We start from the raw sequence: 21,042 nt of genomic DNA on the forward strand, positions 1-21,042 counted from the left end.
CTCTGACGTGCTGGGCTGTTGTCTCATATTCCAGGGTGAGTGCTAGTCTTGGTCAAATTGATGCTCAGTTGGTACAGCAAGGCAATTTAAAAGGCAAACTCAAGGGTGTTTGGAGTCCAATGCGAATGCATCTAAATAAGCAGTATGTGATGCCAGTAGTGAGCACAGACATTTAACGTCTGCTAACAGGGAGGTTACAGCAGCCATGTCACTGACGTGTTCCATTCGCACAGCGTCTGCTGCAACAGTTAGCTTCCACCGGGGTCATCCCTATGTTCCCCGAGTCCTATGTTCCCCGCTCGGGGTTAGGGTTATGGATTAGGGTTAGGGTCCTATGTTCCCCTGTCCCATACAAAGCGGGGAATATAGAACCTGGGGAACATACACGTAGGTACCAGTGGCGGCTGGTGGTTAAAAAAATAACGGAGGAAGGAATGTCTGCTTGATTGGCGTTAGTGGCAAATGTGAGGTTGTGATGGTGTTGGTGGCATATGTGAACAATAGAGTATGTAGGCCGCCTACCCAGACACATTTATAGCAGCAGTATGTACTATGTAGCATTTTAACTGGCAATGTTGTGCAATAAATGCTGTTCTGACATTCTCGGGGGGGTCTGGGGGGGGGGGGGCACAATGGACTTTGTAATATAATTTAAATATATAAGTCACTTTGGATAATAGTGCTAAATTAATAAATGTAAATAAATGTAAATTTAGGTCTGGGAAGTCAGGGAAGATATGTAGGTCTAGTTATGAAATACTGTTTTCCAGATGTGCAAAATTACGGAAGGTCTGGAGGTTTTGCTCAGTGTAATACATTGGAAGAAAAGTCTATAATAATAAAAATAGACACTTGTTAAACCATGTAACTATTTACCATTAAAAATAGACCTTAAATGTGGTTATTTGTAACATGCTATGGTTTTTAAAGCCAAATCCCTATAATTTAAAGACAGGTTGTAATAGCTAAGTGGGAATTTATGAAAGCATACTCGAAAGGCAAATGTTATTGAAGACGTCATTAAAGGAATGCATCATGGTCTGAAACATTCATTAACAATGTTACCATCCAAAGATACATTTAGAACGGTGAAAACAAGAACATAACAACAAGAACCTTATTTAACAATTGTTTAGTTAAGGCATAACTTGGATGATTATAACAACGCATAACTATCCAAAAATGTTTTATCACCAAGTGAACTGTCCACGTATGTGACAGGCCAGCAGTAGACTATGGCTGATTGTTTTCTGTGCTAACGTTACCAGTTAGCCATGAGTAGCCTATTTGTCTGACTATGTACTGTAGCATTCAGTAGCCTACACTAGCCTTACCATCTTGTTTTGGAATATGAATTTTTGGAGCTGGTCTTCCTGCTTTGATAAACATTAATCATACATCAGTGTATTCGCAGTGTATTTGAATGTATAAAAGATTTGAGATTGTCCTCTGATTCCATTGTACAGTTTATTTCACGAGCAAACAACAAACAAGCTTTCCGTTCAACATAAGATTCGTAGACTGCAGATAACGTTCTTGAACCGTTGCCGCTAAAAACAGCACCCCCTATCGCAATTGAAAATTACTGTACGGAGGAGCTTCCTCCCTTGGCCATTGAAAACGACGTGATTCACGAGCCGCTGGGGTCCGAGGCGTTTATAATGGACTTCAATGAGGGGCTTGAGGAGGAAGCTCCTCCATACAGTAATTTTCAATAGCGATAGGGGGTGCTGTTGGCATTTTGACCTAGGGGAACGATTTTGTTCATTCAAAGTGTTAAAAATAGTAATATTAACAGTAATTTATCAGATTAGTAATTCACTTTATATTTTTTTTTATTTTTCTTTGAAATTTTAGGGAGGGTGTTCCTCCCTTTCCTCAATAAGCGCTTTCAGACATACGTGTAAGACCGGAGGTTCTGCCGATGTTAAACGGTGGGGCCGTATATCTGAACGACATAACCGGTCATATGGAAGTCCGAATTCACCCGGTGTTTATACTACCCCCGACCTAGTATTTCCTCCGGACATTATGTAAATGTGCTGTGTCTGAACGAGGCGTAGAACATGCGGTTAAAATTCACACCTAGTGAGAGGGCGTGTTGGTGACGTTTCTTTCGTGTGTCCATGTGGTTAAATCTGACTTAAATGCCAGTGGCATAGTGCTGTCCAGAAAATCTCCAACATGGAAAGATGCAGACATCACGGAGCTACTGTCCATGAGGGCATACAACATTTTGATAAAACACATGAAGGGAATGGCACGTTATAGCCTACAACTGCATGGCAAGGCCAAACGAATTCAAAAGACTGAATCATAAGCAGAAGGCGCTGAAAAGGCAGTAGCCTACAGCGACGTCGTTGACGACAATAACAGGAGTATTTAATAAATTGTTAGCCAACACGGTTTTCTGTTCATTGATAGCCTTAGGCAGAATTAGGCTACAGCAAAGAATACAGGATTTTTTTTCTCTCCCGGCAGTAAAGACAGTAGATTCGTGTTTAAAATTAAATGAAAACTAAAGGTAGGCTATAGGCTAATTATGCATATGACCCAGAGGAGGCTGGTGATCTGTCAAGAATGATGAAGATCGTAAGATACAGATGGTTTTATTGTTGCTGTCATTATTACCACAAACACGAATTGACAACGAAACCATGGCGATCGTGGGTTATATCTTGCCTGCTTATTAGGCCATGCACAGCCCTGTCAGAACTCCGTGTAGCATGCATAGCCTACTGGCAGTTTTCATAGACCATCACCAACTAGTTCGCACTTTGGATATATCGTTGGATTGTGAAACGCCCAATTTCGAATAACTACAGTACAACAGATGAGGTAGGATGCATCTTTTGCAATTAGAATTTCGTGTTGGACCTGTTGCCTATCAGTAGACATGTCATCTCGAGTTCCACGACAGCTTAGCTAGTGCCACCGAAATATGACACTGAAATCCTTTCACTATTGGAGTCGCTCAGATAGAAACAGCTGTAACGTGGTTAGGACACTTTTGCTGTGGAGTGGAGACGTCATAAGTTAGGTGTGGTTTTGACAATCAGAAAAGCAATATACTGAAATAGTTTAATGATGTAAAGTCAAGTGCTGGTCTGGTGTGTGTGCACGCAGTTTTTATTGATGAGTCGGAGTGGCAAGGGCATTATAAAACTTCTCGCTCTTAGGCCTACTCATAATGCTGTCTAAATTCAAATCATATCATGCTAGGGGAGAAATCGTTGGACATCTATTATTTTGTTATTCAGCACCCATGGTCAAAAATATGTTCCCGCGCGCCTGCATGAGGATAGTATGCTTTTGGAAAAAAATAAATCATGAAAAAACTTCACTGTTATGTAGTATTTTGTTTGTTGCTTAAAAACGTTGTATGATGGCCTTGAAGTCTTGAGTTAGCCTACTGAATTGGCTGGTAGCCTACCATAAAGTGTGTGCATGCTCTCTCTCTCCAACGCAAACCAGATTCTGGCACATAACGTTGAAAACAGATAAATGTGTTCACTCGAAGCACACATACAAATACTGTATGTGCGCACTTACGTGACTATCCTACTTCAAGTATTAGCCTACGCACAATAGATTTCTCTTATTTAGCCTATAATGCATAGGCTACACTTTGTAAACAAAAAGCAGCTGTGACAGGCAGCAGCGCATATATTCTGCGTCATATATCTCGCATCTTGTGAACTCTAAGCCCCCACCCCTCACTCGACAACCACACGGAGATTCTGTAATGTGCGTGTATGTCGTTCACACATACGTCCGTATAAGGTCAGTATTAGGTCCGCAGGTTAGCATCATATCTGAATCATCCGAAGGGTAGGACCTCCGTTTGACAAACCTCCACATGTACTCCGGAGGTTATATCTGAAAGCGCTTAATGAAGGAGCCTCCTCTGGTAGGTACTCGACAGTTCCTAAAAGCCTGTGCTGTGTGGATGTTTCACACAGACAGCAAGAGGGCGAGGGCGGGATCTAGTAACTCATTGGCTACTGACCAAGTGATTGGCAGTTTTTGGAACTTTTACCACCTTCATAACCCAGAAACTGGAAAAGTGCTGCCATTTTCTCTCATGGGAGTGTCGTTTTCCCTTACACTCTGGCTTCTGCTTTAATCAGTGGAACTGGTGACACCAGATGTGATAGCGGCGCGAATGTCCAAAAAAATTAGACCAGTTTTCTAACTATTTTTATGCTCCGCAAATGGGGCAGTCCAGTGCATACACATGGATTTCAGTCAGTGCTGAGTTTGTTACCCATACATGTCTTTGGGGAGGATAGACAACAGAAAATTACATACAGATATATGCAGAGGGCCCCAGCAGTGGCGCGACTGGCTGGGGCACCTGCACCGTACGCCGGCGACCCGGGTTCGATTCCCGCCCCGTGGTCCTTTCCGGATCCCACCCCGACTCTCTCTCCCACTCACTTCCTGTCAATCTCCGCTATCCTATCTGAGTAAAGGCATAAAAAAAAAAGCCCCCCCAAAAAAAGAAACAAAAAAAAAAAAAAAAAAAAAAAGATATATGCAGAGGTTAGATCAGAGTCTGGCTCCCTGGTTCAGTGATTCTTAATACATCGACCAGAATATGTACAGTAGATTCTTGATGTAAGACTGAGGGCGAATATTGAAAAGATGAGATTTGATGTCAGAGCTTTATATACTGGATGAAGTAAAAAAATGACTTAAGAGATAGCATGGGTGTAGCAAAGAAGAGTGTGGAGTGCGTTTTGCACTTGAGTTTGAAGGCCACTGGGACTAAGGGTCTGAGATCTAGCCTATTGGAAACACAAAAAGGTAGCAAGGATGCAATAAGAAAAGTCATTAGTGTGGGAGGGGATGGCCGTGAGGGATACTGCATCAGAATGTGTCCATTGTGTGTCCGTTGTCCACACGTTCCCGGCACTCATGTAAACTATGAATTCCTCTGGGTGGATCTGACGGATGAGAGGAGTGCTTGTTTCCTCTTACCACACTTGGGATTGGTGTTAGAATTGCGGTTAAATATGATGATTTCACAAGGTTCGAAAAGCCTGAAACATACATGAGGTTTGACAATGGCTGGGAAATAATGATAAACTGCTTTGGTAGTATAATATGGGTCCTCATAACAACGAGGCATTGACAACTTTGTAAATGTACAGATAGTTTATTAAAAAGGACTGTATACAGACAATAGCTTGAGTCGTTTGGCGGTTGGCGCCATCATGAAAACACAGATCTCGCGTGTTTTTTACTTTAGAGTAAGTACTTCCATCAAAAACACAAGATCTGTGTTGTAGTGACTTAATTTCAAGATGGCGGCGACCAGCAAACAACTCAAGGTAATGTCTGTATACAGTGTTTTTTATTAGTTAGGACCCTCATTATACTACCAAAGAAGTGTCAGGCTACTAATAGCCTCGTAAATGGTTTAAAATAAGCAATCTTTTTACCATGAGAAATGCCCTATCGCTACCAGTGTTAGCATTTTGGAAGCATCGACTAAAACAGGCTAGTTTAGAATGCATCGGAATAGTGTTGTTTTGCTCCCAAACGGACGTTCAAACTCGCTATCATGCTAAGCATATCCAAAATCCATTTCCCTTTTAAGGATATACAAACAGCAGTTATTGCAATGTTTGTACTGTATCATCAATGAGAATTCAGAATCAATCCCTACTGGCCTTTTCTTTATTAAAGAACAAGGTACAGTGCTTTACAAGAGATATTGTGCTCCTTTTCCAAAATTCAATGTGTTTCATCATGATAACCTGACATTTCAAAGTTACTGCATCATGTATATTGTCCTCAGCAGCTGGAAACTGTGTGTGTGTGTGTGTGTGTGTGTGTGTGTGTGTGTGTGTGTGTGTGAAGATGGGGGTGGTTGAGTTGAAAGCAGTATGTTTTCCCAAGAAGAAATGAAGACTTGTTACCGTATTGATTGATTACGAGTGTCAGCGGCGTGGGGCGGAAATCGATGGGCACGGCGTGAAGTCCGAGAGGGACTATGAGTGATGCTGCCGAAGCCTTCCTGTGAGCGTCCTGCTGGGATTTCATAAATAAGTCAAGGAGCCCACAGGACTCCCAGGAGCTAGAGACGCGGAGGAGGAGGAGATGCTGAAGAAAAAAACATGGGATAGATAGATAGATAGATAGATAGATATAGATAGATAGATAGAGAGAGAGAGAGAGAGAGAGAGATAGATAGATAGATAGATAGATAGAGAGATAGATAGATAGATAGATAGATAGATAGATAGATAGATAGAGAGAGATAGATAGATAGAGAGATAGATAGATAGATAGATAGATAGATAGATAGATAGAGAGAGATAGATAGATATAGATAGATAGATAGCTAGATAGCTAGATAGATAGACAGATAGACAGACAGAAGAAGTAAGAAAAAGAGAGACAGAGACCGAGTCAGGAGACATGGAGATGACATTTGCACACACAGCCACAGGTACAGTCGTGCACCCCCCCCCCCCCCCCCCCCCCCTGCCCAGTGGCTCCGCTCTGCTCCCGCACCTGAGAGGACATCATTAAGCTCCGCACCTGAGAGGACATCATTATGCTCCACACCTGAGAGGACATAATTAAGCTCCGCTCTGCTCCCGCACCTGAGAGGACATCATTAAGCTCCGCACCTGAGAGGACATCATTAAGCTCCGCACCGTTGACAGCACCATGGAACCAGCCACGGCAGCGGGGACTCCGACGGCGAGCATGTGAAGTGACCTTCAAAAGGGGAGCGCTGTCGCAGACGACGCTGGCAACACTCCGACACATCTGACAGCCAACGTTGTTCATCAAACCCACTCCCCACTGCCTCTAACCCCAACCAGCCCCCCTACCACACACACACACACACACACACACACATGAACGCACACACACACACACACACACGACAACCCACCTGGTGCTTGTAAGACTTATTTGCATGTGTGAGAAGAACATAGAGACATCATGTCATATAGTCATCATGCAATCCATAGTCATGTATGTGAGGTGATAATGAACCACCAATCCAACCAATCAGGGAGAAGGTGCCGTCATTCCTTGAGCCTCCATAACCTGAACTCCAGCACAGTTTCAGTTTAATTACAAAGCCATGTCACACTCTCAGTACTATATGTTCTCTGGTCAACTTCCATCTCCAAGGCTAGGAGACAAGGCTACCCCTCTGGCTCCATGCCGGGAAAGATTAAAAAAAAAGGAAAAAACCCACAGTGCTGTTTCTGATAACAGGTTATATGCTGTTGGCACAGCAGTGGGAATTCAGAGACAGCTTTCTTTTATGAAAGCACCTTCCTTGTCTGTTTTTGCATCAATGTTTGAGAATGTGGATGCGCAGAGGTGACAAGAGCAGCTCATAATTTTTATTTTACGTTTGCTAAACGCAGGGGCCTTATAGAGGACTCTCTGCCTATTTCTTTGTCTGTCTTTCTATCTGTCTGTCTGTCTTTGTCTCTCTCTCTCTCTCTGTCTCTCTCTCTCTCTCTCTCTCTCTCTCTCTCTCTTATGTTATATAAGCGGAATAAGAAATCAGCCTCTGGCCCCATGACTGCTGGAGGCAGAGCTGAATTAATATTGGCAAAGAACCGTGGCTGGAGATATGAACACCTGCCGGTGCTTCTGAGTGGCCGATGCAGGCTGCCGATGTCCTTTGCTGATAGAGAGAGGAGAGGGGGGGGAGAAATGCAGCCTTCCACGGATATGTTTTCCTGTTAACCTGCTTTATCTGATGAACCGATAGAGGCAAAACAGGAAATGGAGTTTCCCAGGCTCTCGTGTTATCTCAATTAGGGTACCACTACATCTCATACCTGCACTGACCAGATGTGCAAAAATGGAAGGTCATAGTTCAGTTTCACCCTATGCTGCACGTAGAAATATTCTTGTTGATTGCCAATGTGTGGGTTTTCATGGAGCGTTTGATGTAATTATTGAAGTGCGGAGAAAGTGTATTGGTAAAAAAAAGTATAACACAATCTGCATACTGACTAATATGGCACGTACGGAGTGATCAACTTTGACTAAAAATTAACCACACTTAATTTAAAACAAATCACTGCTTGAGGACTGAGAACATCCAATTATACCCAGTTTGCTTGTCTGAATGGTGAGAATGTTATTTACATGTAAACCAAAGATTATTGAATTTGTGGGTATAAAGACACTCACAAACTCAATTGATCTCTGTATAAACTCTTAGCATATTCAGGAGTCACCATGAGTGTGTGTGTGTGTGTGTGTGTGTGTGTGTGTGTGTGTGTGTGTACGTTCTTTGGATGTTGTTTTTAGCACTTGAGCCACACACTGCAGCTGTTTTCTCAGCAGAACGTTCTTGTGAAAAGAACCCTGTGGCGTGAGATGAACTGCGCTGTGTGAGAGCCATGGAGGAGCGAAGAACCAACAGAGAGGACAAAACCACAGAGGAAGACCACCTGTCTCCCGGCGACACCGACAAAAATGTCAGGGGAAGATGTCAAAGGCACCTCACGCTGCTGCTGAAACCTGCTCCACCCCAAGGCCCCCCTCTCGTCAGAGTGTCTCCTCAGCAGCAGAGCCTCGGTGGTGTTTTAAGCCCCCAACGTAGTCTTCCAGGCAGCCCTGCCACCGTTGACTTAAAGTAGGCCTGTTAAACTCGATTCCTTTTAAGGATCCGGGTTATTCTGAGTCACTCACTAAACTGATCCGGGTTGAACGAGTCACTTGAGTCACTTGAGTCAGTATTGCTAAATCGCAAAGAAATTCAGTCCTACGTTCAAGGGGGTTGGGGTGCTTCATTTCGTTAAGTGCCTTCTCATGTTGGATGTGGATACTCCATGATTTGAAACCAGGTTTTTGCAGTACTTGCATTTAGCCTAAGAGTTTTGGTCTCCTGGTCAAAGTGCATCCACACATTGTTCATCTTTTTGGTGCTCATGTTCAGAAACTTTGATCTTATTGACAGGGAGGGTAGCCTATATTATAATAATTAATTATTTGTTGTTGTTGTTTTGTTAACAATAGAAAATTTGCCTAGGTCTAATGCTACTCTGCTACAATGTTTATTACCACTACTATATACTAATAGTAGGCTACTAGGAATCTATTCTAGGTATTATAGGCAGCTAATACTAGGCAACTAATATTATTAGCCTATTAATCATAGCTATACATATATCATGTTAGGTAGACTAATATAATATCATATATAATATAATATAATATAACATAATATAATATAATATAAAATAGCCTAATATAATAGCATCAAAACCTCCACCCACTCACGGGAAAGAAAGCAGTTTGAGCCAGACTGTTTATTTATTGTCTTAGCCTAAGCAATTGACTTTCAATGTAGACATAGAAACAGGAACATAGAAATGCCCTGCAGTGACTAAATTATTATTATTATTATTATTATTATTATTACTACTACTACTACTACTATTCTCATTAGGCCTATTATTATTATCACCTTGACACGAGTAGAAACTAGGCTACTTGCTCGTCTACAGATCCACTCATGACAACTAGCCGGCTGATTCGGCTGACTCGCACTCATAACAACAACGTAACCGGCCCGCTTGGCTGATCCACTGGCTAGCCTACTCTCCATACAGAGCTTGCAATGTTTCAGACTGTCTTCGCGACCTAATTGCATTTTAAAGTAGGCTATGCGTGCAGAATATATGTTATTTCAGAAGTGAACGCATGGCTTTTGTTGTGGATTTTCTTTTAACCTTGACGAGGAGTTACTCGCTCCTCTAAAGATCCACTCATGACAACGTAGCCGGCTGATTCGGCTGACTCGCACTCATAACAACGTAACCGGCCCGCCCTGCAGATCCAACTGACCCGGCTAGCCTGAGCAGCTCCATACAGAGCTTGCAATGTTTCGGACTGTCTTCGCGACCTAATTGCATTTAAAAGTAGGCTATGCCTACGTGTAGAACACTGTATGCTATTTCAGAAGTGAAAGAATGGCTTTTGTTGTGGATTTGCTTTTCACCTTGAGGAGTTACTCGCTCGTCTACAGATCCACTCATGACAACGTAGCCGGCTGATTCGGCTGACTCGCACTCATAACAATGTAACCGGCCCGCCCTGCAGATCCAACTGACCCGGCTAGCCTGAGCAGCTCCATACAGAGCTTGCAATGTTTCGGACTGTCTTCGCGACCTAATTGCATTTAAAAGTAGGCTATGCCTACGTGTAGAACACTGTATGCTATTTCAGAAGTGAAAGAATGGCTTTTGTTGTGGATTTGCTTTTCACCTTGACGAGGAGTTACTCGCTCGTCTACAGATCCACTCATGACAACGTAGCCGGCTGATTCGGCTGACTCGCACTCATAACAATGTAACCGGCCCGCCCTGCAGATCCAACTGACCCGGCTAGCCTGAGCAGCTCCATACAGAGCTTGCAATGTTTCGTACTGTCTTCGCGACCTAATTGCATTTAAAAGTAGGCTATGCCTACGTGTAGAACATTGTATGTTATTTCAGAAGTGAAAGAATGGCTTTTGTTGTGGATTTGCTTTTCACCTTGACGAGGAGTTACTCGCTCGTCTACTGATCCACTCATGACAACGTAGCCGGCTGATTCGGCTGACTCGCACTCATAACGTAACCGCCCGGCCCAGCGATCCGACTAACCCGGGTATACAAAGCAGCTCCATTAAGAGCGTGCAATGTTTCGGACTGTCTGCGCGACCTAATTGCATTTTAATATGCTACACATCTATACACCAAATCTAAAGTATGCCTAGGCTACATGCAGAACATTGAATGTTATTTAAGAGGTGAAGAATGGCTTTTGTTGTGGAATTGCTTTTCACTTTGAGGAGGAGCTACTCGCTCGTCTACAGCCACTCATGACAACGTAGCCGTAGCCGACTCGTACTCATGTAGCCTAACCGGCCGGCTGATCCGACTAACCCGGCTCTGCGGGAAGTTAACCAGTTATCTCAGACTGCCTGCTCACTCAGTCGCTTGAGTTGATTTGTGGAGTTGTGGTTATCCTACTTACGAAATGGTTACATTTTTGGCAGATATGATGGCTAGTAGGCTAGCTAATGTTGCAAGAGGTTTGTGTGTGGCGCTGTTTATCGTTTTAGATTGAATTGTAGTAGGACTCAACTGATCCGAGTTAATGATACTAGAGACTCGCGACTCGTGGGTTAATTTAAAGACACGGGTGAAAGATCCGAGTGAATCACGACTCAAACAGGCGTAACTTAAAGGCACCTAGTCCTAACCCTAACCCTAACCCTAATCTTAACCCATGCCTAACCCTAACCCTAACCCTAACCCTAATCTTAACCCATGCCCAACCCTAGTGCCTTCCAGGCAGCACTGCTTTGAAGACAACGTTGGGGGCTTAAAACACCAAGAAATGCAGCAGAGACCCAGCACATACCCAGCTCCCAACCGGCACCAGGAGGGTGAATGTCTATTTGCCAAGCTAAGCCCAGCTTTGAACCCATTAGTGCCCATGTGGATCCATGCAGATGCACAGCCTATAGAATCATCTCAAAATGAGGTATGGTCTGGGCTGTTTGGTCAGAGGGGAAAAAAATGGAGGCTATTTCTCGAGCCAACCAATGTCTACCATCAAGCAAAAACCTATTTCAGGAGATCAGCGGTGGATTGCTTTTGAATTTCCAAAAAGATATTACAGGGCACATACATTCACTGAATGATCTTTTTCTTATGGTGTACATCTGAATAATACAAAGCAACACAGACAGCATATGGAGTCTTTTCATTTCAATTTCATTTTGGTCTGTGATTGTGGGCTATGGAATCGAAACAATTTTCAGGGGGGGGCACCTGCCCTGTGTTTTAACAGATCAGAGGCAAAGACTTTGGCAATCACTGAGCCAAAGTCATCATATCCATATAACATCTCCATGGCCCTGCAGACGTCCCAATCCTATCTAGCCTGAAAAGCACATGGGACTGTGAACTCAAACCAATTTGTGAGGGGCTTAGCTACAATCTAGAGTGTGCAAAGCTCCGGGACCCTGCATGAGTAATCCAGTGCACAAATACCAGACAGCAACCAAGGTTGCTGAGGACATTGGCTGTGTGGCGGGCGAGTGGCACATTTATGTGGAATGCTGCGAGGATTATTCATCCCTCATTCCCTTAAAATCACCGCAAGGCAAACACAAAGACGATGCGGTTATGTAATGCTGCAATGTTAGTTCTGGCTGCAAAAATGCATGGTTCTTGCAGCCTATAGTACATAAATAGCATCATTGTGACTATTATCGTAAACGTTGACCTTAAAGAAATATCAATGATAGCTTCAAGGTTATGTCAAGGTTATCCTTTAATGTCAATTCTCACATTCTATCTTACTTTGCAATATGGATGCGTTCCTACGTTTTTAAGTGTCATCGCATCACAGTTTTATTATGCAATGAAATGTCAATTTTTAACTGTTGGATAAATAGCAAAATGTCTATTGGAACAGTGGCCTAAAATATCTCCGAGATATTATTCTAATAGAGTTAGAGTATGTATATTCTGTTAGCAGCTATAGTAGTGTCCCCACTGTTTACCATAGGGCTAAGCATGTGTTCATTTTAATTCAAATGTAACACTAAAGATTGTAGCTGCTTTAATTATTTTATTCGGTTGTAGTAAATGCAATTAGTCAAGGTTAGTATTGTTAGTAGACTTGGTTATGGTTTGGTGAACTGATTTAACCAGCAGCTGGTAAAACAGAGACATGACACATGGTTACATTGTTCCAGCAACTAATCATCAGTTAAAGGAGAACTCCATGTGAAAAGCCATTTTTCACATGGATCTCTGCTTCTTGAGGTCACCAAGTACTGTCGGTATAAAAAAAAATATATTAAAATCAGAGTGTAGCACTGTAGCTGCCTTGCTTCTCTAACTGTTGGCTGGAGCAACTCAAGCTACCCTACTTTTCGACCGACTCGAGGTACCTTTTTTTTTGTTTGTTTGTTTTTTTGTTTCGTACCGACAGTACTCGAGAAACAGAGATCTATGTGAAACATTTTCCTCTAATGAGGGCCTTTTAGTAGAACAAGTCCAATGTACTCATGCTGTGCCTGCAGCACACTGTGGCCCCAGTGATGCACCACTCACCATGTTGCACCACTACCTGCAGCCAGTGAGATTCGTACCAAGCATCTTTTAAAATATGGCTCATCAGACAGACGAGGGAAGGAGGGTGAAGAATAGCCCTTAAATGTCAAAGCCAACGTTGCCTGTTAAAATTCATGGGATGTGCTATCGACTCTGTAAGAGTTAATGCCCTTTAAATGATTCATTAAAAATGTATCCCCCGTCTGAGAGTCTGGGAGTGGACGTGTGCTTTGGGCATGAGGAAAAGGCACTCAGAGCATATGGGGAACACTGGAAACTGGCTGTGTGTCAGATACTTGGTTTTATTGTTGTATGCATACACAAATCAAAGCCTCACCCATAGAGCCAGTAATGAATTGGTGTTCATAGACAGACTGAACCCATGGACGGCAGTGTATTTCTGTACAGAGCAACAGATCAGTGGCGTAAAATGTGACAGTGTGTTTTGCAGACACGCTGGTGGCAAGTGGCGAACCACCTTGAACTTTGGCTTCTGCAGCCACTGAATTAATTTCTCTCTCTCTCTCTAAATTGTGAATCAATGGATAGGTGGAGTGGGCCTGCAATTCTATTTTTTATACAGCATCTGCCGAGCTGGCAAGTGAATTTATAGGGACAGCTAATGGCATGAAGTGATGGATGCTCCGGCTGACATCTTAATTTATTTAATCGATAGACCAAAACACAGGCCATAAAAAAAGCCTCCAACAGGCCCGAACACATCAATTGTATATCGCACCATCCCTTCCAATCCAAACACACTGGAATCTTGGTAGTCATGACGCTAAAGCTAAGGGTGGGGTCGCTATATAGCATATAGCTATATATCTACTGTACCATTGTGTTTTGCATTGTATTCTAGGTAGCCCAAAAAGTTAGTCAAATCAAGCTAATTTCTGACAATCTACTACAGGTGTGCTAGGCCAATCAAAGGCTGGGCGTTCACCATATTAGGTGTGTTCTTTCACTGGTGGATTGTAAGACTTGAGAAAGGCCATAGGCCGAAACGTTTTTTATTTATTTATTAAATTAAACTACTGGCATGAGCTGCTAGAGTGTGCAGTCTCCTTCTGTTCAGAATATTACGTATCCCGTGACCAGCACCTCAAAAAAAACTCCTACTATCGGTGTGCGATTGTGAGATTGCATTTTTTACTCAAAGCTCATCTACCACCACCATCACCACCACCACCATCATCATCACCATCATCACCATCATCACCACCATCATCATCACCACCATCATCATCATCATCACCACCACCATCACCATCATCATCATCACCACCATCACCATCATCATCATCATCATCATCATCACCATCACCATCATCACCATCATCATCATCATCACCACCATCACCATCATCATCATCATCACCACCATCATCATCATCATCACCACCATCATCATCATCATCATCACCACCATCACCATCATCACCACCACCATCATTATCATCATCATCATCATCATCACCACCATCATCATCATCATCATCATCATCACCATCACCATCATCATCACCATCACCATCACCATCACCATCACCATCACCATCATCATCATCATCATCACCATCATCACCATCATCATCATCACCACCACCACGACCATCATCATCATCATCACCACCACCACGACCATCATCATCATCATCATCATCATCATCACCATCATCATCATCACCATCATCATCATCATCATCACCACCATCATCATCATCATCATCATCACCATCATCATCATTATCATCACCATCATCATCATCATCATCACCACCACCATCATCATCATCACCATCATCACCATCATCATCACCATCACCATCACCATCACTATCACCATCATCATCATCATCATCACCATCATCACCATCATCATCATCATCACCACCACGACCATCATCATCATCATCACCATCTTTTTCTCCTGCTTTACTCCCATCACTTCCAGAACTATCACTCAGTTGCATAAATGAGTGCTTTCTGAGGACTCATGCAGCCACAGATCATCATGGTACGGACCCAACACACTTTGACTTTGGCTCCTGGCGCTTGCTTGCATGCGGAGCAGCGGACGATGATGGTGAACGTCTCTGTCAGAAGTTGTGACGAGCGCTCCTGCTCACGGAGTTTAATGAGGCCAGGAGTTTGGAACAGCTGTGGGGAGTTGGGGTGAGCCAGCGCTCACGGGTAAGATGTTACCCCTCCACCAGGTCCCAGCTCCTGCGGTTTTAAAAATATCTGACGCCCACGTTCCCTGACAGTTGAGTCAACAACTGCCATTCATCATCCGGCCTCTCTACTCGAGCCCCTTTAATTACTGCAATGAATTTACCGCATGGCTGCAATCCTCCTCTCTCTCTTTCTCTCTTTTACTTTCCCTCAATCTCCCCTTCTCTCTCCATCTCTGTCTCCCTCTCATTATTACTTTATGTACTTACTTTCTGGATCCCTTTCTCCGTGCATGAAAGTGATTTGTTGCTTTAGGATATTCTCAAGCTCCACAGGATCAGGTATTTTTTTGTGCACGTAGCGCACGGCATGCCATTTCTGCTTAAGGATTTGACCATTTTGTCTGGCAAGGTTGGGTGCCATATTGTGTTCAAATAGCATGATTGACAGGGCGAGCACCGCCTACCCGACTCATCTGCTATGGCGCTCTGCTTCTCTCACAGACCTATAAAGGACAAAAACAATTTCAGCATGGTGACTCTGATTGCCGGGATGTTACAACGTTTCTGATTGTGTGAGAGATTGTGTGTTACTGTGTCGTGGCCTTTATTGAAATATATCCTTTAGTTTATATATCTTTTATGTAGTATCTTTATTCTGTGTAATATCATTGTTTTGTGAAACTGAATTCTGTAGTATGTTCAGTGTGGGAAAGGAAGACTGGTTTAAGGGAAGAGCAGGCCTAGCAGAAAAGGTCATAAATAAGGTTTGGTGCCAGGAAATGTAAGCAAAACCTAAAGAATGGCACAACCTAAAGAATGAAGGAATAACAGGATGAGAGGGCAAAGGTGGAGTACCATATATTACTTGGTCAGTTATCTGTAAACATAGTGGGTTTTGTCTGGGATGACTTGAAGGGGTATAAAGGCTGAACAACAGCCAGAGGATGTTAGCTCACTTTGCTCACTGCTTACTTTGCTTTCACTTACTTGCTTTCTTCACTAATGCTCCGGAGTGCATTAAAGCCATCATCTGCAGTATACATCCACGGTGTGCGGACTTCTTTTGAGTTGTATTATTTAATGTGGATTTGACACCACAACTGCAGGCTGCAATCCTCCTCTCTCTCTTTCTCTCTTTTACTTTCCCTCAATCTCCCCTTCTCTCTCCATCTCTGTCTCCCTCTCATTATTACTTTATGTACTTACTTTCTGGATCCCTTTCTCCGTGCATTAAAGTGATTTGTTGCTTTAGGATATTCTCAAGCTCCACAGGATCAGGTATTTTTTTGTGCACGTAGCGCACGGCATGCCATTTCTGCTTAAGGATTTGACCATTTTGTCTGGCAAGGTTGGGTGCCATATTGTCTTCAAATAGCATGATTGACAGGGCGAGCACCGCCTACCCGACTCATCTGCTATGGCGCTCTGCTTCTCTCACAGACCTATAAAGGACAAAAACAATTTCAGCATGGTGACTCTGATTGCCGGGATGTTACAACGTTTCTGATTGTGTGAGAGATTGTGTGTTACTGCAGGAAGCGCTGTGGGGAGTCTCCCATTCTCTGTGACCGGTCTCTTTTTCTTCATGTTTCCTTGCTGAGCTGCCTCTCAGGGTGCCACAGATATATCTCTCTTTGTCTCTCTCTCTCTCACACACGCACACACACACATACACACACACACACACACACACACACACACACACACACACACACACACACACACATACACACAAACACACACACACACACACTCTTTCTCCTGGATAGTATGAATGTATGCTCTGATGTGTAATTTTCCTCTGTCAAGTCCCCTCTATCCATTTTGAAGAGAGCCTTGTGGCTCCACAAACAGATGCCAAAGCGACTGCCTCACGGAAACTGAATGATGCAGACAGGACTCAATATGGATGTCACTCTTAGCCTGGCTGACGCAAACTGATTCTCTTTGGTACAAGCACAGAAGCATAAAATTGCCTATTTACATGAATTACAGCACTGCATGTAGTTTAAGTCAAAATGTTCCCTGCTGCGCAGCTAAACATTAGCATTGCATACATAATTAACACATAGCAGGGCTTTACAGGGAAATGGAGGCTCTGATCCCTGTGACATTTTGTTTCTAGGGTCAATGTGAAATGACCATTCAGCTGTGGCATGACGCACATCAGTCTTGACTCAAGGACGTCAAGTGTATATATTTTTTCTACAATGTTTCTGCTGACAAGCTGTTTCTGTTTAGACTAAATCACTAAATTGTTGGATCATATAATACCTTATTTACATTTTGTTCCCAACCTGTTCTTTACAGCTAGGCCTGAGAAAGCGGTGCAAGTTCTTCCCTCTACGAGCAAGAGCAAGTTAGCAAGAGGCAGTGGCCCCTACAGTCTGGTTGAGGTATTGCATTGTGTTTGTTGGGATGGAACATTCTAGACATGCTGAACTTATGAGAGGTGAAGTGTGATTTTGACACCCTTGACACCCAATAATCTGCTTCAGGCAGGTATAATATAGGAATACCGTTAGATGATAGAAACATGGCTTGGAGGAATGGGAAGGGAGAAACACAATTCATTTTCACACAGCCTGAGAGAACCCATACAAACCTGTTAGCAAATTTGAATTGATTTGATCTGCATACCAGCCTGGGGCGCGTTTCCCAAAACCATAGTTGCTAACCTGTTAGCAACTTAGTTGATTGGCAATGAGAAATTGCATTGTAACCACAAAGTTGCTAACTTAGTTAGCAACTATGGTTTTGGGAAACGCACCCCTGGTAATGAGGATAGATAGATGATCCCCAAGGGGAAATTCAAGTTATTGACTATTGACACCCATTTCCAATGTTGAAAAAACCCAGGCACTAATCACAATCACTTGTCCTGCATGGGGCGGGCTTTTTATTATGACAGATAGAGCAATGCATTCAACTCAACCAATGGCTGTGCTGATGGCGACTGGGTTAAACCAAAGTCCTTTTAGGCAAGTCCCTTCACTCAGCGGCCATATTGCTTTTTGGGTACTCATCGGGCATTCTATTCGGCTATAAGGCTTCACGACACCAACCGTGCTCCAGCGGCGAGTTCACAACACATGATTGGCTGAATGTAGTCACATCACACCACATGATTGGCTTAATGTATACACATGTTGACGTTTTGGCGAGGAGGGGTGGGATATGTGTTGACAACGGCCATATTGGCGTTACAAACTAACCCCAATGCATTTCTATGGAGGATTTTTTGAGTGCCGTGTCTCCTCATTAGAAAGTCTCTGGTTAAACAGATATGGCCGTGTATTTACTTTGGACTTGAGAAACCAACTGCATCAACTGTTTAATCCACCAATTTAAGTTTAATTTCACTACTGGTAAAGTCGTAAGTCAATGAAGCCTTTCCAGATCCACTCTCAATCTCAATTGAGATTTGGCTACCTCAGCCCCCCAATGGGTCAGAACAGCCTGAGGGGGGCTATTAAATGCTGAACATCACCCATACTGATTCCTCTTAACAGTGCTTTTAAACATCACATGTGGAGAAAGCTTCAACTTGGTGTCACAGTTAGTGCCCCACACACTGTTAGTGTGTAGGCTGTGAGTGTGTTGGCTGTGTGTGTGTGTGTGTGTGTGTGTGTGTGTGCGATGTATGTGTGTGTAAGACGTTATGCCCAAGGGATCTCTAATGACCACTGAAAGTCAGCATGATGCTTTTGGACTCTGACTGTGATGTAATGAAGGTTGAGGTGACCGTTTGGACTTTAGGGAAAGCAAAATTGCACTGGCATTCACACCCCTACTAGGTAGCAAATAGATTTCTTATGTGACCATATGTCACAATATTTGTTTCCATGCTGCTGAACAGACTTAAATCTCAGTGTATTGTAAGCTGGCAGATGGAGGGCTTGGTAGGCCTACACCAGAATGCACATTTCTTAAAATGTATGCCTATGCTTTTTTATTTTTTAAAAACTGTGATGAGCCTGCTCACAAACGGTATAGGCTATCATATAGTATATTAACATGAACAATTAATGAGTGAAATAGGCTACCGTTTTAAACGTTATCCTTCCTCAACTAGTCAAAGATTAGACTAATGGGCCGACCTCGTTACACCAAACAACTTTGACAAGATTTAAGAAAGATTTTTGAAAGATTGGAGTCTTTTAGCTATGCCCCCCATTCAAGCTTTACTGAAAAAACTACAATCTTTCAAGAATCTTTCCCAAATCTTGTCAAAGTTGGTTGGGGGCAGCCATTAGGATCAATCCGTCTGCTGACCACAACTGGATCCTCTTATCACTATTATCTGAGAAAATTGTCGTTACTTACAACACATTTAGACCTAAAACGGCCACCGTCTCTGTCAAACTGCAACAGGAAGTACTGTATACACGGAGCGATACCTTTCTTTTACTGTCTATGAGCGATACTCGTCATTCATTGATCATTCTTGCTGTTCAGAACATTCCTGAGTTAAAAACGATATAATGTTGCGAAAAAGGACAGACGGTCAAGAGGGCGATGGCAGCGTTAAAACAGACAAAAAGAAGGTGTTTTGGTTAAACTTTATGCCATGCTGTAGCCTATAGCTAACGTTAAATGTGCACTAGGAACCTGTGCGCTGGTGAAACATCAGCTACCGTTCCGTTGTTTAGGCTATTTATTGTAGAGTGCTTGTTAAAAACTATCTGCTGAACATGTTGCATTTCATTTGAAGGCATGTAATTTGTATCCGTGCGGTGCATGCGAGAACATCACCGGTAATGTCTTGAGTTTAAGCTAGCCACCCACCCAGCTTGCAACTTTGCCATGAAGTGCAGTTTGTAATAGATCAGCAAACCCTAGTGCATCCCTTTCTTGCAGAAGGCGTCTCCAGGCGAAAGTAAAGTGTCGCAGCATGCGAACGAGACGACGTGTTGGTCCACGTTGATTCTGATGGGAAAGATTCTACTCCTCATCATCTTCGTTCCTCCTTTTCTAAACTATGCCGCATTGCAGCGAGAGGGACAAATGTTGTCACCGAAAGGTAGCTTTACTTTTCTTCCTAAAACTACCCATAATCTCCAAAAGAGATCCATAAATATAGCCTGTTTAATGTGGAGCTGTTAGAAAGTAAGCACTTTTTTCATTACTGCTGGTTCTTTGAAGTAATGAAGTAGGCTAGCTAAATATTAAAAACATGTTTTATTTGCATTGATTCATCTACATTTAATTCAAACTGCAGTAGGCTATAACCGTCAACAGATACGAAGGATGAACTTCATATAGACAGAAACTGCAAAATGCACCTTAAAGATTTATAAAAGACATAATTAAAGTAGCCTATTCATCTTAGATGTTGCTCTTTCATTTTTATTTTCTAGGTGGAGAGTCCTTTGATATTGGCTTAGGTCAAAAGGTCTACATGGTGTGCAAGGGAAAAGGACAACCAGTTGGTAAATTGACTGTTGAATGCAATCTTTTGACATACCGGTATAAGTGTTTGTGTGATGTCTGATGTGCTGCATGTAAACCTATGTGTTTTAGTTATGCTTGATGCCCCAACTGGCATGTCTTCAGACATCTGGCACCATGTGCAGGAGAGTCTGTCCGAGCTCACAAAGGTAAGCGGGTTGACTTTTAGACTGACTTTGTTCAGCTGATGATGCTGTCTGTTGGAGCACAGCTATTTGTGCAAATAGGACATCAATGGGTGAATTTGTGAAGAATTTGGGAAAAGGTGACATGATGCGTCGACACAAGTTCATAAG

General features: G+C 42.9%; 1 protein-coding gene across 2 annotated transcripts in view; it reads left to right on the forward strand.

Annotated features, from left to right (window-relative positions):
• Nucleotides 1–19,648: 19,648 nt before the first annotated feature.
• Nucleotides 19,649–21,042, forward strand: part of LOC143118848 (uncharacterized) — a 28,693-nt gene continuing 27,299 nt past the window's right edge. Inside the window, exons 1-4 of one of the 2 annotated variants that reach the window (XM_076279967.1) lie at nt 19,649–19,842; nt 20,159–20,318; nt 20,656–20,727; nt 20,819–20,895. In XM_076279967.1, coding sequence (XP_076136082.1) covers nt 19,780–19,842; nt 20,159–20,318; nt 20,656–20,727; nt 20,819–20,895 — 372 coding nt within the window. In that variant the 5' untranslated portion in view covers nt 19,649–19,779. Of the gene's footprint in view, nt 19,843–20,155; nt 20,319–20,655; nt 20,728–20,818; nt 20,896–21,042 lie in introns of both variants that reach the window. The other variant, XM_076279966.1, reaches the window with a different exon arrangement.

Source organism: Alosa pseudoharengus, unplaced genomic scaffold (assembly GCF_046254945.1).
Source record: "Alosa pseudoharengus isolate Yale_2024_CS ecotype anadromous, Long Island Sound unplaced genomic scaffold, YU_APseudo_1.1 YU_APseudo_1.1_scf_12, whole genome shotgun sequence".
NCBI lineage: Eukaryota > Metazoa > Chordata > Actinopteri > Clupeiformes > Clupeidae > Alosa > Alosa pseudoharengus.